Source organism: Canis aureus, chromosome 13 (genome assembly GCF_053574225.1).
Source record: "Canis aureus isolate CA01 chromosome 13, VMU_Caureus_v.1.0, whole genome shotgun sequence".
Classification (NCBI taxonomy): Eukaryota; Metazoa; Chordata; class Mammalia; order Carnivora; family Canidae; genus Canis; species Canis aureus.
The window spans coordinates 12,607,466-12,634,208 of record NC_135623.1 but is presented as its reverse complement, the minus strand read 5'-3'; the positions used below and the strand labels follow the sequence as shown (position 1 = coordinate 12,634,208).

Sequence of the window (26,743 nt, the reverse complement as noted above, 5' to 3'; positions counted from 1 at the left end):
TGTTGTGTGAAAGCAGCTATCTGTAAACGAAGGAACATGGCTGTGTTCCAATAAAACTATTCATAGATACTGAACTTGGAATTTCATAGAATATTCACACATTCTGAAATACTCTTTTGATTTTTTTTTCAACCATTTAAAATTATAGAAACAATTCTTAGTTCATGGATGGTAATAAAAAAAAATAGGTTGGGCTAGATTTGGCCTGCGTGCATCATTTGCTGACCCCTTAATGTAGAAGGCCCTGTATTTGTGACCGACTCATTTGGAAGTATTTTTTTCTCCACAAAGCCATTTGTAGTAATTTCACCAGCTCTGGATTCAGTGTCGATTCCTGTTGATGCCATAGAAGAGACTTAGAACAGACATTGCACAGTTTTTTTGTGGTAAAACACTAAAGGTTTATTTGCCTTGCTGTCATAATCTCCTCAATCCCTAGTATTTTTTTCAATGGAAGTAGCTATGGTTGAAAAAAAATTTTTTTTTTAAGATTTTATTTATTTGAGAGAGGGAGTGTGTGCAGGATGAGGAGCAGAGGGAAGAGATGGACAGTCAGACTGTGCTGAGTGTGGAGCTTGACTCGCGGCTTGATCTCAGGACCTCAAGATCGTGACTTGAGCCTAAACAAAGAGTCAGATGCTTAACTGACTGAGCCACCCAGGCACCTCTAAATTTTGTTTTTTTGGTGGATATTTTGGGTTAACTTGAATAGAAGACACTGTTCTTTTGTTCTCTTTTATGGGTATCTTACTGTTGACACTATATAACACATTAGTCTTTTACAAGCAAGTTATGCTTGGTGGTTTAAAGAACTAGCTTTGAACTCAGGTTCATAGGAGCAGGCAGGGTCATCATTCTTGACTTTTCCTCATGTTCTTTATCTCAGGAAAAGATTACTGTGGGTTCTTGAGGTGAGATAAAAAATTCAATGGGATACCTGGGTGGCTTAGTGGTTGGGCAACGCATCTTCATTCAGTTCAGGGCGTGATCCCGGGGTCCTAGGATTGAGTACCCATTGGGCTCCCTGCGGGGAGTCTGCTTCTCCCTCTGCCTGTGTCTCTGCCTCTCTCTGTGTCTCTCATGAATAAATAAACGAAATCTTTAAAAAAAAAATTCAAAACTTTAACCATAGGGGTACAAAAGCTATGGTCCTAGAATATTTAGGAGCTATGTTGTCACTTAAGGTCTGGTAGTATTTAAAACGTGGGAGTATTCCGAGGTACATTGTGGTCTAAGCCACTCCTTTCCTTTACCTGGATTATTATGGGCAATATGTACCATTTTTTTCTGATTGTGCCCCATTGAAATCTGTTCTACACTCAGCAGCCGAAATGATCCTTCTAAAATATAATTTTGGTCATGTTACTCTTCTACTGAAAACTCTCCATTGGCTGCTCACATTTCCTGAAGAAAACCAAAGTCCTTAAGATGGCTTGCAAGGCCGTATCTGTTCACTCATGTCTCTGTACTTTCATCCTCCCCCTAGAATATGACCTCTAGGAATGAAGAGATTATTCATGAGAGAGATGGGGCGGGGGGGCGCAGAGACACAGGCAGAGGGAGAAGCAGACTCCTTGTGGGGAGCCCGTTGTGGGACTCAATCCTAGGACCCCAGGATCATTCCCTGAGCCAACTGCAGACACTCAACCACTGAGCCACTCAGGCGTCACAAGAGATTTTTAAATTAGTGAACCACCAATTGTCTAGAATAGTACCTGGCAGTGTGGTCGGTACTTAATAAATTTTTTTGTTGAATAAGTGGACAGTTAGAAGGGAAATTATGTAGAAAGGGAAAAGCTATATTATCAGCAGTGCCATGGTATTCTTGTTAATAATCTGGTATTTGACCAACCGAGGTTTCGAGACAGGCTGAAAAGTATGCCTATAACTGTCCAGATGACACAGGCAGGACAAGTTGGGGAGAGTGCATAAGAACTAGTGGAAGGGTTGACTTGGCTTTAGGAGTCTCCTTACAGTCACAGAATAACTAAGGGCTATATCCTCTGATTTGCTTCTTCACCCATTGCAACAATGGAAGATTGAAGACTTGTAGGGTGATAAAATTTTTGCTAGTCTCCAAGAGGAGATTAATTAATAGGAAAGAAATCTAATGGAGTAGTAAAATGGAAGGTTTTGTGTGTGTTTCCTAGCTATCTGGTTAGAATCCTAAGAATGGGTGTATCAGAATAGTTCATTTCTTTAATACAGTACATTGTAGAATAAGTGGTTCTCAGTCCTGGAGTAGTCATTGGGACTTCGTCCAGCTGACATGAGCCCCTGCATCTCCACAGTGAGAAACACGGAAAAAAGTTTGGGTTGATGTGACCTAGGTTATGTTCTAAGAATATGTGGAAAAATATTTTGCAGGAAAGATTTTGAAAGTCCTATATTTTTACTATTTATCAACTAAGTAAATGTAAACACTGTCATCAATTTGGTATAGGGTCTGACCAAATACTAATGTTATCTGGATAAAATAGTCTTACCCTGTTAGTTTTAAGAGTAGGTTTTTATTGCCTCTTCCTAATGTTGATTACCTGATTACCTTTGGTATAGGTCAAGATTTTATTGCTTGGGTTTTCAATTTACTTAGCAAACACATATCAGCATTAGGTATATAGAGTTTGCAGTCCTTTGAGGGAAATTGACCTTAGTAGATACAATGAGTGTAAGGAGAGACGTGTCTAGGGCAACATCAAGAAGTAGTCCTGAACTCAGCCTGTGTGCACAGGGACAGCTTGCTAGGGAAGGAGATCCCTGGAGGAATGAGTAGGCGTTTGCTTGGTGGGAGGAGAGGAGGCATAGGCTGATGGTTCACATGTATCAGGACACCGTAGCTTGAGGAAAATACAATCCTTTTCCTGGTTAGGTGGGCAAGGTTCAGCTATGTGCAAACCACAGATTTCAGGGAAAGCTAAGATGGGTGTTCTTAATTGAGTAAATGAGTAAATTGAGTAAATGAGTGAAGAGAGATTGTTAAAACCGCATCTTGATACTATTTGAATCTTGGGTACCGTCCTACTGTAGAGCAATATGAATGAATGGTACAGCTTTAACGAGCTAGCAGTAAGGACATTACATACTTGGTGATCTTGGAACTTTGTGTTCCTATTTGTTTTGGATAACACTACATAGCTTTGGTGAAAAGCCATGTTAGTGGTGTTTAGATCTGAGAATATTTAAATAACTGGATCAGAAGGATTATTTAGTGTCTTGAGGGATTGAAGTTGGGGAGTTGTTTTAACTTGAAATGTGTCTGTTGAATTCAGTTCAGCATACCTCAGTTACATTTTTTTGTTTGTTTGTTTGTTTCAGATCTCTGATTCTTCTGAAGTAATTGTCCAGGTTAAATTATGGAGTTTGTGAATTAGTCTTGCATAATGCAAACCGTAGCACCTGAAATATTGCCAGTGAGAGTATCAGGTTATAAGAGGAAGGTTTTAGCTTTCCATTCTGCAGCTTTACTGTAGGGAGTTCGATGGATAAAAAAGTGTGAGACAGAAGATCCTAAGGTCAATATGCTTTGAGAGAGAAGCCTCTGTCCACTGGAGTGAAGTTGAGGGTTAAAGTGGAGTTTTTGCTTAGAGATTTCAAGCATCTATATTTCATGATACAATTTGCAAGGTTTGGGTAGTTGTCTTATCACTGCTTGTTTCTTCTCGTTCCAGAATTGTATCCTGACTTTGTAAATTGGAGAAGCCAGTAACACTGCCAGTGTTCTTTTGTGGTGGTGTCTGGGATCCGGTGCAAGTTGAATCATTGTTCAAATAAGGTAATTGCATGGTGGTAAAAGGACCTAATAATAACTTCATTGGCTTATAAAACCAGTCTTAGGTTAAGGGTTGTTTATCTAGAAGATTCCTTAATGGTCATTCAGGGTTCTTATTAAGTGATGTTTATTTTTCAGTTAAATAAACAAACAAGATGTTAAAGTAGCCCTCTTCTCTCTAATTTTCTTCTTAAGTTGTAGAATCAGCACTTACCTTTTTTATTTTAGCTGACTTCTGAGTTCTTTAATAACATGCTTTTTCAGTAGGCAGTATTGAAAAGATCATCCATAAACTTGACATATATATAGGCATCATTAATATTTTGGTGAATAGTCTCTTTTTTTTTATTTTTTTTATTTTTTTTTGAATAGTCTCTTCATGCCTGTGTTATTTGGATATGTGTGTATTTAATCAAAATTGGGGCTAGACTTTATCTCGCCTGGTTCTTGTTCACATTCCCTGTTTAGATTTTTTCTTTTTTTTTTTTTTTTTCTTTTTATTTATTTATGATAGTCACAGAGAGAGAGAGAGAGAGAGAGGCAGAGGGAGAAGCAGGCTCCATGCACCGGGAGCCCGACGTGGGATTCGATCCCGGGTCTCCAGGATCGCGCCCTGGGCCAAAGGCAGGCGCCAAACCACTGCGCCACCCAGGGATCCCCCTGTTTAGATTTTTAAACATGGCATTTCCTCATGGATGTGGCATGTAATTTAAAATAATCTAAAAAAATAAAAATGAAAAAAGTTATTTAAGATCCTTTTTGGTAGACATTTAGGCTCTTTTGCATATCTCCCTGTCTGGTAATGATGTGATAGACATGAATAAATTTATGTATACATTTGATTTTCCCTCAGTGTAGTTTCTTAAAAAGCATTTTATGTATTGTGTTTTGTTTTGTTTTATTTTCTTAATACATGTACTAAAATCTTTCCTAGTCCCTTAGAAGGAATCATTTCCAACTCAGTTGCTTCTTTTGTTACTGCTTCTATGTACTCTTATTTTCCTACTTAATGATTTTCTGGTTTTTAAGATTATCTCTTTATTTCCCACCGTGGATGGTAATTGATTTTCTGATAGAATTCCTGGACCATCTCACATGCTTCTATTTACTGTCACTGGTTATAATGTAATTCTGGTTAGCGCAGTATTCACTGTTACAATGTTATGACTGTGTACAACTTACAGCCAAATTGTATTACGTGTTATGGTTGATTTTCCTGTTTTGCATGGCTTTTTATTTTCTCTGTTGTTAATACCTTTTTTTTGGTCTGTCTTGCTTAATTTATTTGAGAGAGAGAGCGTGGGAGAGAGTGAGAGCACAGGCAGGGGGAGTGGCAGAGGGAGAGGGAGAAGCAGGCTCCCTGTTGAGCAGGGAGCCTAATGTGGGGCTCAATCCCAGGACCTTTGGGATCATGGCCTGAGCTGAAGGCAGACGCTTAACCAACTGAACTACTCAGGTGCCCCAGTAATTAATCTTATTTTATTTTATTTATTTATTTTTTCAGTAATTAATCTTTAAAACTCTATCCAGAAGTGTAAATCTTCTCAATACTTTAAAGATTTTAGCTGTTAGTTTTATTTTCCTGGAGATACCTTCTGATCTGTTCCATTTTGGATGTTCTCTAGGCAGCTCCCCGGTTGTCACGCTTCTATTTCAACAGCAGTATGCTCATGACTTTTTTCCTATGTCTCTTGTACTAGGTCCTGTTCTCTTTTCCCATATCCTTTCCTTTTTTTTTTTTTTTTTTTTATATCCTTTCCTTCTTGATTGAATCTCTTGTTTTGGAGGAGCACATTTCTCCCTTGGTTTCCTTAGAAAAGGATATGCAAGAGGTGTAAATGGTTTAGACAATCTTTGACCTCAGAAACTTTAGAACTTCTCTTTACCAACATTCTGAAATTTTATTTTATTTTATTTTATTTTATTTTATTTTATTTTATTTTATTTTATTTTATTTTATTTTATTTTATTTTATTTTATTTTATTTTTTATTTTATTTTATTTTATTTTATTTTTTATTTTATTTTATTTTATTTTATTTTATTTTATTTTATATTTTATTTTATTTTATTTTATTTTATTTTATATTTTATTTTATTTTATTTTATTTTATTTTATTTTATTTTATTTTATTTATTTTATTTTATTTTATTTTATTTTATTTTATTTTATTTTATTTTATTTTATTTTATTTTATTTATTTTATTTTATTTTATTTTATTTTATTTTATTTTATTTTATTTTATTTATGAATGATAGTCACACACAGAGAGGGAGAGAGAGGCAGAGGGAGAAGCAGGCTCCATGCACCGGGAGCCCGACATGGGATTCGAACCCGGGTCTCCAGGATCGCGCCCTGGGCCAAAGGCAGGCGCCAAACCGCTGCGCCACCCAGGGATCCCTGGAATTTTATTTTATTTAAAGATTTTATTTATTTATTCATGAGAGACAGAGAGAGAGAGAGAGAGAGAGGCAGAGACACAGACAGACGGAGAAGCAGGCTCCATGCAAGGAGCCTGATGTGGGACTGGATCCCGGACTCTAGGATCACACCAGGGCCGACGGCAGGTGCTAAACCGCTGAGTCACCCAGGGATCCCCCTGGACTGATCTTTTAAATTTATCTTTTTTCTGTTTCTATCTCTATTTTATGGAAGATTTTCTTGGTTGCATTTTCTAGCAACCCTCCAGCCCTGTGACAACCACCATTTCACTCTGAATCTATGAGATAATCTGTTTGTGATGCCTCATGTAAGTGGAATCATGCAGTATTTGCCTTATTGTGACTGGCTTATTTCACTTGGCATCATGTCTTTCAGGTTCATCAGTGTTGTTGCATGTTGCATAATTCTTTTTTTATTAAGGCTGAATAGTATTCCATTATGTGTATATACCACGTTTTTTTTTTTTTTTAAGACTTTTAAATTTATTTATTCATGAGAGACACAGAGGCAGAAACACAGGCAGAGGGAGAAGCGGGCTCCACGTAGGGAACCCGATGTGGGACTCAATCCCAGGGCTACAGGATCACGCCCTGGGTCAAAGGCAGCGCTAAACCGCTGAGCCACCCGGGCTGCCCTACACCACGTTTTCTTTATCTATTCTTCTGTTGATTGACATTTAGGTTCTTTCCACATCTTGGCTATTGTGAATAATGCTGCAGTGAACGTGGAAGTGCTAATAATCTCTTTGAGATCCAGATTTCACTGCTTTTGGATAAATACCCAGAAGTGGAATTGCTGGGTATATATTCTTTTATTTTTAATTTTCAGGAGCTCCCTTTTGTTCTCTGAAGCAAAGAGGTGAAATAATAGAGTATTTAAGATTGTGGATAGTTTCTTAATGTGTAAAATGAGAGTAGTAATAGTGTGTACCTCCTAGCAGGGGTTGTTGCTTAAGTGAATTAATGTAGGTGAAGCATTTGGAGAAGTGCCTGGTATTACTATATTATTATGTTGCTGTCCTTTTATGATGGATACAGTATCTTTTATCTCTGAGAAAAAAAATTTTATCTCTGAGAAAATTAATAAATAGGCTCTCACAGGCCTGCCAAATAGACATTAATATTTTCTTTTTCAATGGCTTTTTATCATTTCTTTAATATATCAGGAATTTTATTTTGTTTATGGTAAGAAGGAATCTAACTTTCTGTGCCAAATTGTTTTTTCTAATATTTTATTTATTCATGAGAATACACAGAGAGGAGAGAGAGAGAGGCAGAGACACAGTCAGAAGGAGAAGCAGGCTCCATGCAAGGAGCCTGATGTGGGACTTGATCCCGGGTCTGCAGGATCACGCCCTGGGCTAAAGGCGGCGCTAAACCGCTGAGCCACCCTGGCTGCCCTGTACCAAATTGTTAATTAGTTGTCCTGACTACTGATTTATCCTTTTATCTAGTGATTTGAAAAGCCATGTTCCGGGAGTACCTGGGTGGCTCAGTTGGTTAAGTGTCTCTTAGTTTCAGTTTAAATCGTGATCACATGGATTGTGAGATTGGGCCATGTGTAGGGCTCCATGCTCATTGAGGAGTCTCCTTAAAGATTCTTTCACTCTGCTCCTCCTCACAACCTGTCTCTGTAAAATAAATCTCTAAAAAATAAAAAATAAAAGGGTGCCTGGGTAGCGCAATTGGCTAAGTGCCTGCCTTTGGCTCAGGTCATTATCCCAGGGTCCTGGGATAGAGCCCCATGTTGGGTTCCCTGCTTAGCAGGAAGTCTGCTTCTCCCTCTCCCTGTGCCCTGCTTGTGCTCTCTCAGTCTCTCTTTCTCAAATAAAATCTTAAAAAAGAAAAGCCACCTTTGTAAAATGTGTCTTACAGGATATTTTTTGGAAGGGTTATATTTCTAAACTTTATATTTTATTTCTCTAATCTTGTACTAATACTGTGTTTTTATTGTAGCTTTTATTTCATCTTTTACTTAGTGATGCAAGCCTTTCTTTACTTTCCACCCTCAGCAAACAAAATATAATTATTTCCATACTTTGTATTTTCATCCATAGGGAAATATGACATTTCTTCAAGAAACTTAAGTATTGGTAATAGAAAATAAAGACTAAAAGGATATGTACTTAGGAAATCAATTGCACAATTTTTTTTTTAAGTTTATTTATTCATGAGAGACAGAGAGAGAGTCAGAGACACAGGCAGAGAGAGAAGTAGGCTCCTGCAGGGAGCCTGATGTGGGACTCAATCCCGGGACCCCGACCTGAACCAAAGGCAGACGCTCAACCACTGAGCCACCCAGGTGCCTGCACAATTTTTTTTTTTTTAAGATTTTATTTGTTCATGACAGACACAGAGAGAGAGAGAGTGGGGCAGAGACACAGAGGGAGAAGCAGGCTCCATGCAGGGAGCCCGATGTGTGGGACTCGATCCGAGGTCTCCAGGATCACACCCCAGGCTGAAGGCGGCGCTAAACTGCTGGGCCACCGGGGCTGCCCCAATTGCACAATTTTTAAAATAACCATACTGGATGTTAACCTTTTAGGATTATTATCTTTGTCTTTGAAGGCTGCTTTTGATTTTTTTTTATTCTTTTGATTCAGTCCATAGATGTTTGAATCCTTGTTACTGTGTCTCCCCTGTGTGTTGGGGATACTGGCTGTGAGCCGGACAGACAGGACCTGTGTTCTTGGGGAGCTTACTTTCTAGTTTGGGGAGGCAAATAAGATGATTTCAGATTATCCTAAGTGTTCGGAGAAAAATAGAACTACCAGATAACAGTGGTGGGGGATCAGTGAGGTTTCATTAGACAATACACTACAGGAGGCCTTTTTAAGTAGCTGAGATTAACAGGATGGGAAAGGAGCCAGCCATGCTCAAGGGTGCAGAAGAGTATATTTGGAGACAATGGCAAGTGGAAAGGTGCTGAGACCATAAATGCCTTCCTTGTTCAAGGAACAGAAAGAAGGCCATTGTGGCTTGGAGAGAGTGGCTTGAAATGGTGTTGGACAATTGGGCAAGGGCCACATCAATCACTTAGTATTTTGAAACTCTTGCAAGCCAGATCTTTCATATATAAATCTGATGAAATCAGTTTGTTTGTTTATTAAGGAATATGTATGTATATATACATGAAAATGATGTTCTAGGGAATAGATTTGTTTCTACAGATGGTTTATATGCTGTTGCTGAAGGAAATCCCACAGAGGAGCTGCACTGCTCACATATATCTGAACTTAGTTCTGGTTGAGTATTTGGATCTAACTGGAGTTGGAGTAGTTGTGTCCTTAGATGTAGAGAGCTTTGAAGAGTACTTTAATTAATTTTTATATTTTTTTTTTTACCTTAATTAATTTTAAACAGAAGTGACAGGTTGGGTTCTTCTTGGTTTCTTTTGTAGATTCAGGGTCTTTTATAGGCTCAGGATAAAATCCAGAATGGTAGATCTTGAAATCATTTTTGGTTTCTTATGTAGAATTGTGTGTATATTTAAGACACTTCTCTTTTCCCCCTCAATGTGTCTGGTAAAGTGCAGCTACAAATGGAAAGCCATCAGGTGGTTATATGAACAGAAAAATCTTAGTAGATAGGATCTGTAAACTGCAAAAATAAATGATAAATTTATTTTTATTTTATTTTAAATATTTTATTTATTCATGAGAGACACAGAGAGAGGGAGGCAGAGACACAGGCAGAGGGAGAAGCAGGCTCCATGCAGGGAGCCTGATGTGGGACTCGATCCCGAGACTCCAGGATCGTGTCCTGGGCCGAAGGCAGGTGCTAAACTGCTGGGCCACCCAGGGATCCCCATAAATGATAAATTTAAAAGTAACTAAATAGGGGCTCCTGGCTGGCTCAGTCAGTAGAGCTTGCCATTCTTGATCTTGGGGTTGTTTGAGTCTGGTTGGGCATAGAGGTTACTTTTAAAAAAAGTAAATAAAAATAAAAGTCGCCAAATGATATAATATTGGACCAGGTTTAAAACTTGACCATTCAGGGATCCCTGGGTGGCGCAGCGGTTTGGCGCCTGCCTTTGGCCCGGGGCACGATCCTGGAGACCCGGGATCGAATCCCACGTCAGGCTCCCGGTGCATGGAGCCTGCTTCTCCCTCTGCCTGTGTCTCTGCCTCTCTCTCTCTCTCTGTGTGACTATCATAAATAAAAAAAAAAAAAACAAAAAAAACCAAAAAAACAACTTGACCATTCAAAAAGACATACATAATCATTGTTGTCCCATAGGACAGCACTGTCCAAAAGAAGTCCAGTATGAGCTATATGTAATTTTGGATTTTCTAGCAGCCATGTTACCAAAAAAAAAAAGGAAATGAAATTAATATATCCAATACTTTCTCATTTCAACATGTAATATAAAAATAACTAGTGAGTTTACTTTTTTTTTTTTTAAGATTTTATTTATTTATTCATGAGAGAGACACAGAGAGGCAGAGACACAGGCAGAGGGAGAAGCAGGCTCCACGCAGAGAGCCTGATGTGGGACTCGATCCCGGGTCTCCAGGATCATGCCCTGGGCTACAGGCGGTGCTAAACCGCTGCGCCAACGGGGCTGCCCTGTACCAAGTCTTTGAAATCTTGTATTTATTTTCTTCCTGTGGCTCATCGCAGTCTGGACCTGTGACATTTCAGTGCTCAGTAGCCACATGTGTATTGGACCATACGGTTCTGAAATCTCATACATCTGAGAGAACGGAAAAATTAATACAATTTAATTATTGAATTATACACTCCCATCTTCCAAATATAATTTAAAGCAGTGAAAGAATAACATAATGAAACACACTTATTATGACTTATTACAGTCATCCTACTCCTTGTAATCTGCAAAGTGTCCATAGACCACTAGTTTTGAATCCCTTTCCAGGTATCCTCAAAAAGAATTTTGGATAAATTCTGGATTTATCCAGAATAAAGAATGGATTGCTTTAAAGGTGATTGCAGTGTGTGCCACTGGTTTCGCCCAAAGTATTAGTAATGATAATTTCATTTTAAAAAAATGGTTAAGTGTCACAATTGGATGTTCAGCTTTTAAAGAGGTTTACCATAATAAGAGCCGGAAGGAGGCTTTATGTCATTAGTCAACATAGACTATAGTGTCTTTATTGAGTTAGAAAAGCTGAGAGTTCCTCTAAAAAGTAAAAAGATACTCCCCAGTGGCAACACGTACTCATTTAAAACTGGAACTAAAATTGTTGTTAACCCACCTGAGGGATAGAGGAGAACAGCCTCTGGGGTGAATTGGAGATTATTTAAGCTGCTGACTATGCTATGCTATTCATTCTGTTTTTCTAATGATGAAAGATTAATTGCCTAGATGGTCCTGAGCTTAGTAGACCCCCACTGAGAAAATTCTCAAGAGAAGATGCCGTATGGATTGCCTGCACTGGGAATATTGTGATGAACAAGTTCCAAATGAATGGCCCCTCAACTTGATGTTCCCTGCTAACATCCAGCAGCAAAGGGATTCGTTCTCCAAAGGTCATGACCTGAGAATGTGACCTTTTCTTGCTTCTGTATACCTCTCAGTGCAACACATGCTGATTTAGCTAATGAAGATATAAAACACTATTGTTCCGTGTAGGAAGATGTCTGATTATTTACTACTAATGGCAAGAAAATAGAATTCAGTGGTGAAACCTATTTGCTCGCTGAGAACTTCCTCAGTATGTCCTCCTCACCACTCTGGGGTTGTAGCTAAACATAGGTTGTGGTGTGAACCCACCAGGCATATGCCAGGCAGTTAATGTGCACTTACCTAGCTCCTATGGTGGTTTTGTGAGTGGTAGGTTACTTTTGGAAGATTGGGAATGGGAAGTATCTTACCCAGCTAATGATTGCAGGAGCCAAGAACCTAGTTCTTTTTTGATGCCAAAGTCATGACTCCCTCCAGAACCTGGCCCAGTATTAGAAAGTGACTCTCAGGAGTGCTGTCTTTTTGAGACAGGCATTTTGTTTATTTATTTTTACAGATTTTTTTCTTTTATTTTTAAGTAATCTCTATACCCAGCGTGGGGCTCAAACTTACCACTGGGAGATCAAGAATTGCATGCTTTACTGACTGAGCCAGGTGCCTGGGGATGGGGCATTTTATTTATTTTTTATTTTCTAAAAAAATTTGGGCAGGCCGGGTGGATCAGCAGTTAAGTGCCTACCTTCGGCCCAGGGTGTGATCTTGGAGTCCTGGGATCGAGTCCCATGTCGGGCTCCCTGCATGGAGCCTGCTTCTCCCTCTGCCTGTGTCTCTGCCTCTCTCTCTCTCTGGGTCTCTCATGAATAGATAAAAATAAAAAAAAATTTTTTTAAAGATTTTATTTTTATTATTTTTTTAAAAATTTTTTTTATTTATTTATGATAGTCAGAGAGAAAGAGAGAGAGGCAGAGACACAGGCAGAGGGAGAAGCAGGCTCCATGCACCGGGAGCCCGACGTGGGATTCGATCCCGGGTCTCCAGGATCGCGCCCTGGGCCAAAGGCAGGCGCCAAACCGCTGCGCCACCCAGGGATCCCAAGATTTTATTTCTTTATTCATTTTGTCGCAGGCCCTGAGCTCAGGGCCCCATGGGGTTGGGCTCTGTGCCCAGCGGGGAGTGTGCTAGAGAGTCTTTCTCCCGCTGCCCCCTCCCTCCCAGCGAAAATAAATAAATCTTTGGGGGGGGGGGAAGCACTTTTGGGGAAAAAATGGCAGTGTCAAATATTTCCCTAAATGCCGGATAGGTGAAGTGAGCTCCCAGTTCATACAGTGAATTTTGGACTCTTGTCAACTTAGAATCAGCCTTAGCTTTTGGGGTTGCTAAGCAAACGCATAGTTTGTTAATATGTATTTTCTGCTCTCTCACAGTGATTCTGTCAGCTGTTAGAAAGTATTCACACTTCTAAAAACAAGTTGATGAAACAGCCCACAACGGGAATGGTATTTTGGACTACTCACATCCTGGAATCAGGAGATAGCTTAGGGTTGCACTTTGGAATTTGCTTTAAATGTGTTTGAACGTAAATTGGAGTGATTGTTGTTTGCTGATAAATAGTTATTCCTGTGGACTTCTTTGCAGAGCACACATGGAGAAGCATGTAGAGGTGAGGGATTTGGGTCTCTTCATTGCATATCTGAGTTTGATTTTTTTTTTTTAACATTTTATTTTTAAGTGGGGCTTGAACTCCCAACCCCTAGATCAAGAGTGCATGCTCTACTGACTGAGCCAGCCCTGTGCCTCTGGGTTTTGTGTTTTTGTTTGTTTTGTTTATTGAGGTATAATTGATATACTAGATTCAGGTGTACAACTTAATGACTTGATATTTGTTTCTGGGTTTTTTAATATAAGGAATCTCTGCTTTTTTATGTTTTTTGTTTGTTTTTTAAGGAAAAAGATAACCGAAAATAGCTGCAGAGACTGGCTGTATCTACCCTTTATTAGGATTTTGACCGTAGAGCCACGTGCAGAGAACTGATAGGTTTGGAAGCTGGATGATTGATACACTTGGTTTCTTTACGCTCTTCATTTCTAGAATTGTGTATGAATCTGATAATAAATTAATAAATGCATTTTGAAGAAGTAGAGCACAGTTGGTTAAAAGGCTGACCTTTCTTAATCTTCTTTTAAGTTTTTTTTTATTTTTTAAGGTTTTTTATTTATTCATGATAGAGACAGAGACACAGGCAGAGGGAGAAGCAGGCTCCATGCAGGGAGCTCGACGTGGGACTCGATCCCTGGTCTCCAGGATCACACCCTGGGCCAAAGGTGGTACTAAACCACTGAGCCACCCAGGGATCCCCTTCTTTTAAGTTTTATTTATTTATTTATTTATTCATTCATTCATTCATTCATTCATTCATTTATTTATTTATTTATTTATGATAGTCACACAGAGAGAGAGAGAGAGGCAGAGACATAGGCAGAGGGAGAAGCAGGCTCCATGCCGGGAGCCTGACGTGGGATTCGATCCCGGGTCTCCAGGATCGCGCCCTGGTCCTAAGGCAGGCGCTAAACCGCTGCGCCACCCAGGGATCCCTTCTTTTAAGTTTTAAGAGTAAAACAATCTCATTGTAATAAGGTTTCTCCAAATGGACTTTCAGTAATTACAACACAGCTTTATTTATTTAGGGTCATGGAAGTTACTATTTTAGATTTTAAAAGATATCTTAGAAGAAGGCAGATGGATGTTTGATTCCACATTAAATATAAAAGAATGAACCCATTAACTCTGGAATGTCAACAACTTTTATTTTTAGAATATAGAGGGAAGTCATCTGTAAAATGAACAGCTAAGAGAATTATATGTAAAGTAAAAAAGCTGTCATCCCGTCTCTCTCATTTTGTGTCTCCTTTCTCCTGCCCCCTTCCTCTTGATATCTTGCTTCCTGCTCTGTAGATGTAACCACTGTTAACGGTTTGCTGCATATGCTTATATAGGGTATGTCTTATATGTACATCTGTACCTAAAAATTACACATTTATAAAGCAGTTCTATAGAATTCAATATTTAAAGTTTAAAAATTTTTAATATTAACTTCAGAATAGATTTTTTATATTTTATTCATTATTTTTTTTTGAATTTATTTATTCATAGAGACGGAGAGAGGGAAAAAGAGGAAGGGAGAGAGAGAGAGAGAGAGAGAGGCAGAGACACAGGCAGAGGGAGAAGCAGGCTCCATGCAGGGAGCCCGACGTGGGACTCGATCCAGGGTCTCCAGGATCACACCCCGGGCTGCAGGCGGCGCTAAACCGCTGTGCCACGGGGCTGCCCAATTTTTTTTTTAAATAAAGTGAGCTCCATGCCCACATGGGGTTTGAACTCATGACCCCAAGATCAAGAGTCTGTGCTCTATTGACTGAACCAGCCAGGTGCCGCCAGAATTATTTTATTTTATTTTATTTTATTTTATTTTATTTTATTTTATTTTATTTTATTATTTTATTTTACTTTATTATTTTATTTTTGATTTTATAACTTAGGGCAAGGCCAAGCCTTTTGTTTATTATATCTTTAAATTATTCAAACAATAATTGCCATTTTCCCCACCTTTAGGAAGGTGTTTAATATACATGTATTTTTATAAATTTTAGGACCTCAGAATTGAAATTAGTATTACCTTTACTGATTTACTTAATAATTTATGAGAGCCACTTAACAATGAATTATTAGAGAAATGAGTGAATATGTTAATTTCAGTTTTGAATTGAAATCAGAGACCCCTACATTGTCATTCTCCCCAAAGGCCTCACCCCCATGGAATTTCAGTTTCTTTAGGGATCTGAGTGGGGTGTGAAGCCTTGGCAAAGTGGTACCTTAGACCCCCCAGCTGCTCTTGATTCTGTTTCCCTCTTTCACTCAGGAGACGGATAATCTCCAGAGAAAAGCATAAAATAGTAAACATGTTTAATATTTCACCTGAGTTTTGCTTTCCTACCCTGAACTTACCCAGAGGTATACAGAGTACAGATGAGGCCATGGCTTTGTCCATAACGGATTAAGAATGGTGAAATTTCTCGGTATTTTTGCATCTACCTTTTCCTTATTTTGCTCATTTTGTGTCTAGTTCTCCAAGAATTTTCTAATTCTTACCCTAGTGACTTTTGAAAGCATGGCTGCCTTGACTGAACGTGGCTCTGGTGGAGTTTGACTCTAACCTGGTACTAATGAAGTGTGAGTGTCTCTCTAGCACTCAGTCAGTTAGTTTGGCCTTCTGTGCATTGGTGTAAGTTGTAGAACAGACGAGAGTGATCTCAACTCCCAGTTTTGCAGGTGTGATTAGAGCTGTGGTACATACTGAGTTCTCTTCCCGGATTGTGTTGTTAATATTTGATGAACTGGTCTTTTATTATTCCTGCTAGTGTAGTGGAGAGGAGAGCATGGAGAATGAAGAGGAAGTTTGAAAGAGACAGTTCATTTAGCGTGTGAAGTGTCCATTCTGTGGCTAAGCACTGTGCAGAGTGCTGAAAATACAATGGAGAGCAAATCAGATGTCGTCTCTCTCTAGTTCATTTTATAGCCTCCTGGTTTTGGTATCCTGAATTGTTAAACTAATTTGGTTAGCACTCTCATGATACCTTACGGTCATCAGATGTAGTGTCATCTGATCTGACAAAGTGTGCTGTCCTCTTGGCAGAGCAGTGACTTAGGCCAGGAGCCTGCCTGGGCAAAGGACTGCCAGTGCTGGGCCATGTGGAGTCAGTCTTCAGGAACTTTTCCCATTCTTTTAGGGTTATGGTAGCGATCCATAACCAGCTAAGGTTAATTTTAAGACTTGTTTTAAAAGCAGGTGTCTGACAACAACAGTTGAAGACCAATTAATGTAATGAACCATATAAATAGAATAAAGGACATGATCTCAGTGACACAGTAAAAACATTTGAAGAAAAAATCCCACACACGTTGGTAATAAAAATATTCACATTAGGAATAGGAAGAGACTTCCTCAGTCTGATGGACCCCTGTGGAAAACCTGCAGCTATCATCATACTTAAAAGATGGATGGAAGCTCTATAGTAGAGAATCCTCCCAGAAAGAGGCTGGTGTTGAGCTGCACCTTTCCAAGCAAGGACCATTTTTTAAAACTCTTTGGTCTCATACTTTCAAGTTTCTTTAGGTGATTGTTGTGGGTCATTAACTCATAGCTTTCTCTGTCTTTGAACTTCAAGAAGATAAATTCCTATGTTGCAGTTTCCTGCTTTCAGTATTTATTCATGACTAAAACTGGGCTTATAAACTTAAATCCTAGATGTTTTATGCATTTCAATACTTCAGTGTATCATATGGTGTTGGCATTTTTTATTTTTTATTATTATTTTTTTTTGGTGTTGGCATTTTAAACTAGGGATGTAACCTTAAAGAATTCTAATAAACCTTAATGCTAGTAAGATTCTTGCATTTCTTTTTTGGAGAACTGGTTTTGGGGAAGATTTCCATAGGTGAGCGTTCTGACCATTAGTTTTGACCATTAGTTTTCCATAGGTGATTGTTGTGACCAATTGTTTTGACCATTAGTTTTCTCTTAGTTTCCACTGAGAGGGTGATTTTTATTGAACCTGTGCTGAAATTACCTAGGTTTAGCGCTTACTTGGGTCCTGTAACCCAAATTAAACATTAAAATAAATGCTCATTTGTGACACTCCTGCTTTCTTGAATCAACACTTGGCTTTTCTGTCATGAGTAAGGATTAGTAATGAAAATTTTATGTTGTTAATAAATTCTAATAATCTAGGAAAATAAGATACCCCAATATGCTTCATTGCTGTAGGGAAGCTGCTGGTGCTAGAAAAAGAGGCTGGTTTTTATCAGGAGAATACCTTTTACTTTGGTCTTGTAATTGGTTGTAATGTGTACATTGAAATGAGAGTTCAAAACCGTGTGGAATGTTGACTATGCTTTTTAAGGTACGTGAGATCTCTTGAAGAAATTGAATATCTTGTGAGATAGTAAGTTTGATATGGAAGTGAGAAAAGAAAAGGTGTAGTCTGCTCAGCACAGCCGTGGAAGCATTCAAGCAGTTTGGGTGCAGATATCCAGAGATCAGACTATTCATCATAGGCATTAGTCTCTCGTGCACCTCCATTTTCGTATCTTTCCATGGGTTTAGAAAGCTTTAAAGGATTTAGGTTTGAATTGTTTTCACATTATCAGGAAGGCTTTGGGTCTGCTTCATGTTACCATTTTGTTTTCAGGTTATAGCATATTTGTCTTCTGTTTTTGTTTGCTTGACTAGTAAATTCTCTTTCTATAAAAACAAAGTCTAAGAAGACCTTTTTTTTTTTTTTTTTTTTTTTTTTTTAAGAAGACCTTTTAAAAAATGAACCGAGTATTTATGGATGAGGGATAGTTGTGTGGTTTATATGTAGCTGGTCATTTGATGCTGCCAAGATCAGAGCCCCAGTGTGGCCTTTTGAGGTTATATATTTGGCACTACTTAAGCTTTAGTAAGCCAGTCTCCTGCTGGACCTCTTGGTAGACTGCCCACAGGGTTCTGGCTGGGGGTATATACTCCCATAATGTTTGTTCTAGTGAGTTCAGCAGGTACCTAACAATTGCCAAGATAATACTGGCATAATGACTGCGGACACTGAGAAGAAACCTAATCTGGGGTGAGAAGGGAAAAGGAATAATTGAATTCTTCCCTCTCTTGGAGAGTTTTAGATTTAGAGAAGTTTGCTTTGGGTTTGTCCGCCAATATTATTTCTTTTTTTGGAGTTGAGAAGTAAGATGTGTTTTTAATGATATAAAAGCCATATAATTACATATCTTAAGACCTTTGTTTTAAGTAAAATGCATCTGTTCTCCTAAGACCTGTTGTTCTGCTTAGTGATTAGAGAAGTGTGTTGTGGGGAAGAAAGCTTGGGCTTTGAAAAAGCTGATGGCTTTGGGAACTGTACTACTCTCAGGTGGCTCTGCAGGAGTAGTGTGGAAGTGCACCCTTGCTCCAAATGACAGATCGTATCTGAAGTAATTTCAAAAGGCGGTTTAGGACGCCCGGGTGGCTCAGCCGCTGAGCGTCTGCCTTTGGCCCAGGGCATGATCCTGGGGTCCTGGGATAGGGTCCTGCATGGGGCTCCCTGCGTGGAGCTTCTCCCTCTGCCTGTGTCTCTGCCTCTTCTCTGTGTCTCTCATGAATAGATAATTAAAATCTTAAAAAAAAAAAAAAAGACTTTGAAATTCTTCTCTTGGGTTTTCAAGAATATGTAGGAAAAAAGAACTAGAATAATAGTTGTATAAGTACAGGATGGTTGAGGAGGACATCTCACAGCCGCAGCAGGGTGTATGAGGAAAGACCTGGGTCGGGCTTAGTGACTTCAGGCTCACTCCCAAATCAGCGTGTGCTTGGTATGGCTTTCCAGAAGGAGAAATTTTCGGGTGCAGTAATACCATCTAAACAGTTCTGTATTAGCCACATTTAGAGAGTTACTTTCAAGTTCTGAGTATCCCAGTGAAGGAAGACAAATGAATTGATTTTGGGGCAAACATGTTTAGGTAATAATGTGGGTAGGATCTGAAGAATGTTGGACAGTTGAAGATATTTGGAATTTAGGAACCAGGTCTTCTATTTCTGCATCCTTAACATGCCAGGCACATAATAATGACCATTGATTGCTACTTGTTTCAGTTGGTAGATTCTTTTATAATGATGTAGGAGGATGACTGCCTTACCTTAATTGTGAGAAATTTTTACCCAAATTGTGTTTAAGGGGACATGTTTTTAGCTGAGGCACATTTCATAGTCATGAGCTATTATGCCATAGTTCTTCTGTAGGGACTGGACTCATTTAAGATATTCTAAATGAAACCTCCTCTCCAGGAAGAGTGGGGTTTGTTGAAGAAGCAAAACTTCTTTTGGGGAAAATTTTAGTTTGAACAGAAATCAAATGCTAGGTACTCATAACATGTAAAAAGGTGCCACATTGATTTCCAAGATAGTGTTGGTCTTTCTCACTTCCCAATATATTTGTAAAACACGTAAAACATGGACACAGAAGAAATGGTAGAAGTGGGAAGAGGTATGTGTAATCACAGTGAAGTCTAAAAGTCATCAAAAGAGAATTGATAGGATGCGGATGCCTGAGTGTGAGTGGCCTTGCGGTTGAGCATCTGCCTTTGGCCCAGGGCGTGATCCCAGAATCTGGGATTGAGTCCTGCATCAGGCTCCCTGTGGGGAGCCTGCTTCTCCCTCTGTCTCTTCTCTCCCTTTCTCTCTCTCTCAAGCATAAATAAATAAATCTATAAAATAAAAATAATTGAGAGTTCTTTTGAATAAACGTTGCTTATTTGATAAAATGGCTTTACTTAGGATTACTAAATAGTATATGTATGTATATCAAGAGAAGAAACTTCCTTTTAGGCACTTCTTTCCCTTTCTCTTCAAAGTGTAACTTGCCCTTTTTTATGTCTTCAGGTGACAGCTTAACTGCCACCTCTTGACTATCTTATCTAAATTAGTCACTACTACACTCTATAGATTGATAAACATTATATGGTCTTTTTCTTTGAGTACCTACCAGAATTTGTGATTACATTTTTGCTTGGTTGCTTATTTTATTTTTCCTCAGCACCTCTAGACTATAAGCTCCATGAAGGCAAGGATTAAATCTAAATTTTTTTTTTAAGGCAGGAGGTGGGTTGAGGGTAAGAGAGCATCAAAAGTAGGCTCCATGCCCAGTGTGATCCATCTCAGTCCTGAGATCATGACTTGAGCTGAAATCAAGAGTCCAGCTCTTAACTGACTGAGCCACCCAAGCACCCAAAATCGCTTTAATTTTAACTATTTATCCACTAGCTACCATCCTCTCGAATGAGTTAAATGAATCATTGGTTTATTTCCAGCTGTGTTTTGTTTTGTTTTTATTTTTTTAAAGATTTTATTTATTCGATAGAGAGCACAAGAGCACAAGTGAGGGGACAGGGAGAGGGAGAAGCAGACTCTCCAAGATCCCAGGACCCTGGCTGGGATCATGACCAGACCTAAGTGACTGGGCCACCCAGGCGCCCCTCAGCTGTGGTTTTGTATCATCCAAAGTTATCCCATTTATTTTTTAGGGTATAATTTTTTTTTTAAGATTTTATTTATTCATGAGAAGTACAGAGAGAGAGGCAGAGACACAGGCAGAGGGAGGAGCAGGCTCCACGCAGGGAGCCTGACGTGGGACTCGATCCCAGGACTCCAAGATCACGCCCTGGGCCAAAGGCAGGCGCCAAACCACTGAGCCACCCCAGGGATCCCCTAAAATTGAAGATTGGGTAGAGATGTTATGAGGCAGACAAAGATAGCCCTGAACTTGTGACAGAAAAATACCATTTAGGAACACTGAATCTAGGAAAACCCAATATATTTTGAAGGCCAACCAGAAAAACAAAATGGATTTTCCATACTCAATTTCTGTAAATTGCTCAGTTGCACCTCCACCTCCTATACCTGAATAATTTAGTCCTCTACCCTGGCTTTGCACAATGACCCTACTGCCAAAAATCAGCTTCCAATGGAAATCTCTTTGACCTGGCTGAAGCACACAACAGTTCAGTACCTTTGGGAGGGTCTAGGCTCTAGGTTTATTTGGATGGCATCCTCATTTAGGAGTCTCTTACTCATTACCATTTGTCTTTGGCTTCCTAACAGTTTCTCCATCCTCCTCTTAATTTAGACCTAATTTGGTGTCCTTTTCATGGTTATGGCTATTATCCCTTTGGCGTGGAACTGTAACAGCTTCCCAGACTTCCGTGCCCTTACAAAAGCTCTTAAAATTCATATCTAAAACTTGGATATAATTATTAGAAACAAATACCACCTTTCATCTTGTCTGTATCTTGGTTGTGTGGATTTGTGTTCATTCATTGCAAAGACTGTGAATGCTTTTTGTGTGGCAGACACTGCTCTAGAGAGACCGTATAAGAGGCAGTGGTTAAGAACGCTGGCTTGGACCCAGGTGGCCTGGGTTCAGATCCCAGCCCTGCCGCTTAAAGCTGCCCTTGGACAAATTTGTTACCTGTCTCAGATATCCTCATCTGTAAGATGGGAAAGAACAATGCGCTCCTTGAGGGTAAGATAATAAAAACACTGTTTAAGCTTTCGCTGTTCTAGGCATTGAGAATACAGAGATAAGAAAGATGAGATTTCTGCTGGTGCGAGCTTACAGTTTAGTTGGGTACAGATGGGATAACAAACAAGATAGCCTCAGGAACTAAATGGCAGTTCTCTGATTTAAAAAAATAAAAGATTATGATACTGGACTAGACTCTAAAGAAAGGCCTGGGTAGCTACTTTTGATTGTGTGACCAGGCGAACCTCTGAGGAGATGGCTTTTGAGTTGAGAGCTAAATAACAAAATCCGAAAAGGGAGGATGAAATCTCTGTTGATTAACATTTTCCCCTCATAAGCCAAGGGCAGCAGCATAAAAGAATCTTCAGGAAAGCAGTGAGGCACTGAGATGTGATAGAATAAGCCTTGGAATTTTGGCCTGGGTTGGCTATTAACTAGCTTTGTGGGTTTTGACATATCTCTTGTTTTCCTGGTCTTTGATAGACACGCGCTATAGCACTTCAATTTTTTGCTCCTTGGAAGATGTCCAAGATCGGAGTAGGGTTTAAAGGAAAATAAGTGAGTTGGCTTGCCATAGCACACTTCATAGACCAAATCCGGCAAACTTGTCAGGGCAATGCTTAGGCTCTCTATTCAGTATTGCAGAGGAGGAAAGCAAAGGAAAAAGACAATTTTGTTTTTTCATGGGAAAATGACCCTGGAAGAAGGTGGAGTTTTCATGCTAAAGAAGAGCTAGCAGATGTGACGGTTGTTTACTTTGTAAATTACTTTAGTGCTGTGTTTATGGGTTGATATCCTGTATTTTACAGGATGTAGTATATGCCGCCAGGGTATTAGAGTATTTGAGAATACCTTTTTTAAAAAGATTTGTTTGTTTAGGAGAGGAAGTGGTTGGGGGAGGGGCAGGAGAGGGGGAGAGAATATCAAGCAGACTCCTCGCTGAGCACAGAGCTCAAGACCTGAGCCAAAAATCAGGAGTGGGACACTTAACCAACTGAGCCAAAAAAATGAGAGGCACCTTGCATTTTTAAAAAAATTCCAGTATAATTTACATTCAGTGTTACATTACTTTCAAATGTACAACTTAATGGTTTCAAAAATTCTCTACCTTTCTCAGTGCTCATCATGATAAGTGTGCTCCTAATCCCCTTCACTTATTTCACCCATCTTCCTACCCACTTCACCTCTGGTAACCATCAGTTCTTTGTAGTTAAGAGTCTGTTTTTTTGTTTGATTTCTTAAATTTCACATGGGTGAAATCATATGGTATTTGTCTTTCTCTGACTTCTTTCACTTAGTATTCTCTAGATCCATCCATGTCGTTGGAAATGGTATGATTTCACTGGCTGAGTAATACTCCTTTCCACCACATTTTTTAAAAAAGATTTTATTTATTAGGGGGAGGGGGGCAATGGGGGGAGGGGCAGAGGGAGACGGAGAAGCAGACTCCCTGCTGAGAGCAAAGCTCCACATGGGACTTGATCCCAGGACCCCGGGATCTTAACCAGAACTGAAGGCAGACACTTAACCGACTGAGCCACCCAGGTGCCCCATCCAGCAATCCTCTTTATCCATCTGTCTGTGGACACTTGGGTTACCTCTATATGTTGGCTATTGTAAATAATGCTGCAATAAACATAGGGGTGCTTATGGCTTTTTGAATTAGTGTTTTTATATTTGGATGAATACCCAGTAGTAGAATTACTGGATCTCATATGGTAATTCTATTTTTAATTTTTTAAGGAACCTCCATACTGTTTTCCACAGTGGCTGCACCAGTTTGCATCCCCACCAACTGCACACAAGGGTTGCTTTTGATCCACATGCTCGCCAACCATTATTATTTCTGGTGTTATTTTAGCCATTCTGACAGGTGTGAGGTGATACCTCATTGTGGCTTTTGATTTTCATTTCCTTGATGATTAGTGATGTTAAGCATCTTTTCTTGTGTCTGTAGGCCATCTGTGTGTCTTCCTTGGAGAAATGTCTGTGTCATCTGCCCATTTTTTAATTTTTTTTTTTTGTTTTTTACCTTTTTTGATGTGGAGTTGTAGGAGTTCTTTATTGCATTTATCATTTGCACATATCTTCTCCCATTCAATAGGGTTGTCTTTTTGTTTTGCTGATTGTTTCCTTCACTGTGCAGAAACTTTTTATTTTGATGGAGTCCCAGTGGTTTACTCTTTTGCTTTTGTTTCCCTTGCCTCAAGAGGCCTATCTAGAAAATGTTGCTATCGCCAACATGAAAGAAATTACTGTTTGTGCTCTCTTCTAGGATTTTTATGGTTTCAAGTCTTACATTTAGATTCTTAATCCATTTTGAGTTTATTTTTGAGTTTGCTGTAAGAAAGTTGTCCAGTTTCACTCTTTTGCATGTAACTGCCCAGTTTTCCCAGCACCATTTTTCTGTCACACTTTTTAAACCATTTTCTTGGAATTAAATATTAAGAATTTGCCTCATGACTAAGTAAGGCCCAGAGAGTAGAAAATGGTCGGATGTTGCCATATATTCAGTAACCAAGATACCATTGCAGAGAGTTTCTTTTCTTAGAATTGGGATACCTGCCTCAGGTCTTCTCAGTACTTTTAGCAGCTGACTTAGTCTGAAGAATTTCCTTATTGAGAAAAGACTGTATGCATCAAATTATTGGTAGCTCCCTTCACTTTTGTCAGTGTTTCATTGTGTTCTCAGGTCAGGGCTACACGTCAGATTTTCCATTTGCTGCTGTGACTTGGTCTGTTTGGGACTGTAGTGTTTAGAAATCCCTCCTTTATTTGTAGTTTTCTTTTTTTTAAGATTTTATTTATTAGAGAGCATGAGCGGGGGGGGGGGGGGTAGAAGGAGAAGTAGACTCCCCGCTGAGCAGGGAGCCTGATGTGGGGCTCAATCCCAGGACCTTGGGATCATGACCTGAGCTGAAGGCAGATGCTCAACTGACTGAGCCACCCAGGTGCCTCAGAAATCCTCCTTTAAAATTATTTATTTATTTATTTTTTTTAAAGTAAGCCTCCATTGCCCATCACAGAACTCACAGCCCGGAGATTGAGTTGCATGCTCTACCAGCTGAGCCATCAAGGTGCCCCTGAAACATTTTTTTAAATTAAAGTATGATTAACATAGAAATTCATCTTTTTTTTTTTTTTTTTTTATTTATTTATGATAGTCACACAGAGAGAAAGAGAGAGAGGCAGAGACACAGGCAGAGGGAGAAGCAGGCTCCACGCACTAGGAGCCCGACGTGGGATTCGATCCCGGGTCTCCAGAATCGCGCCCTGGGCCAAAGGCAGGCGCCAAACCGCTGCGCCACCCAGGGATCCCAGAAATTCATCTTGATAGAAGGGCAAAGTGTTTTTATCAGTCATTTTATCTTTTTTTTTTTTGAGATTTTATTTATTTATTCCTGAGAGATACACAGAGAGAGGCAGAGACACAGGCAGAGGGAGAAGCAGGCTCCATGCAGGGAGCCTGATGGACTCTATCTTGGGTCTCCAGAATCATGCCCTGAGCTGAGGGCGGCGCTGAATTACTGAGCCACCCAGGCTGCCCCTCAGTCAATTTTATCTGTTTTTTTTTTTTTTTTTTAATTGTTTCTAAATGTCCAGAGAAGCTCAAGTTTGCAAAAGTATTCTCTCATCTGTTTGAATCTGTTTTCTTATTTTAGGTATAATTGAAAAGTGACCCTCTCTTCAGAGATGTCAAAAACAAACAAATCCAAGTCTGGATCTCGATCTTCTCGCTCAAGATCTGCATCAAGGTCTCGTTCTCGTTCATTTTCGAAGTCTCGGTCCCGAAGTCGATCTGTCTCTCGTTCAAGGAAGCGCAGGCTGAGGTAAGGGGTTTGTAATTGCATATCACAATAACCATTGCACTGGTCATTGTGGGTCTCTGGAGATCTTTTGCTAGACTCTCTGTATCAGCTGGAGTGAGTTGACCTAAGTTAGAGGGTTGGGCTGTAAGATATTATGGGTCTCTTCAAACGCTGCAAATCCAAATTACCTTTGATTGCCATGCTGTTTGCCTAATTCCTTTTTTCCTCTGCTAGCATGTACCATTTCTCATCTACTTTGGAAGACAGTATTTTGTTTTTTTATCTGAGCTGCTTGCTTCAAATCTTCTACACCCGATTGTTTTTTCCTGAAATATTTTTGGAGGCTTTGGACCAAAGTTTATATGCATCATTGGCAAAGAAAGAATAGCTAAGAGGATAATAGTATGATCAACATTGCGAGGAGAGAAGCCTTGTTAACACTACCATAATTAAACCTTAAAAACTTAACGAGAGTCCTTTGTGTACACCTGATGTGCCAGTTACTAACAAGCTCTATTTAGTAAAATTCGGCAAAGCTATCTAGAAATCACTCTTGTAGACATCACTGTGCCTAAGTGTACAAATAATTCTTTTAAACTGATTATCACTATTCATTAATTCAGTCAGAAATCACATCTTCAGCTGGATTTCTTGATTTCAGTTCTGTTTTAGAAGAAGATGCTGAACCTCCGGTGCCTTTCCTCTTTTGATGTTTGGGAGTTGGGGTTTTCTTTCTTTAAAACTGTTTTAATTTTCCTTTGTGAGTAGACAAGAGCTTTTTAGTATATACAAGTTTCTACATGTGAATGTCCGTATATTTAAATGGGGGTAATGTGCATAGTTTTGTTCCTTTCGTCATAATTGCACCAGGCAAGGAGATATACTTTGTCCAGTCTCTCCAGTTTCACCACTTGGAAACCACCCCCTGCTCTTTATTTCACCTGAGTATCTAGAATTTTTTTGTTAAATGAACTGATTATGAAATTTAAACCTCAGGAAAAGTAGTTATTAAGCTGCATTCTTTTTCCCATAGTCCTGTAGTCCTTCTAAAACATCTTAAAGAGATGTTTGGTGGGATTCTTTTTTTTTCTTCCCGACAAGAACAAGGTAATTCTTAAATGGAATCTGTGAGAGGCCTGGCTAAAAGTTCATTTGAGACCAGAGAGTGAGTAAAAAGTTGGCATGCACAAA

General features: G+C 39.3%; 1 protein-coding gene across 4 annotated transcripts in view; it reads left to right on the top strand.

Moving 5' to 3' along the window:
• THRAP3 (thyroid hormone receptor associated protein 3) overlaps positions 1–26,743 on the top strand; it is a 66,870-nt gene that overhangs the window by 22,116 nt on the left and 18,011 nt on the right. For 3 of the 4 annotated variants that reach the window (XM_077844731.1, XM_077844734.1, XM_077844733.1), the window contains 2 exons: positions 3,669–3,772; positions 25,406–25,573. In XM_077844731.1, the coding sequence (XP_077700857.1) occupies positions 25,437–25,573 (137 nt within the window). In that variant the 5' untranslated portion in view covers positions 3,669–3,772; positions 25,406–25,436. The remainder of the gene's footprint in view (positions 1–3,668; positions 3,773–25,405; positions 25,574–26,743) is intronic. The other variant, XM_077844735.1, reaches the window with a different exon arrangement.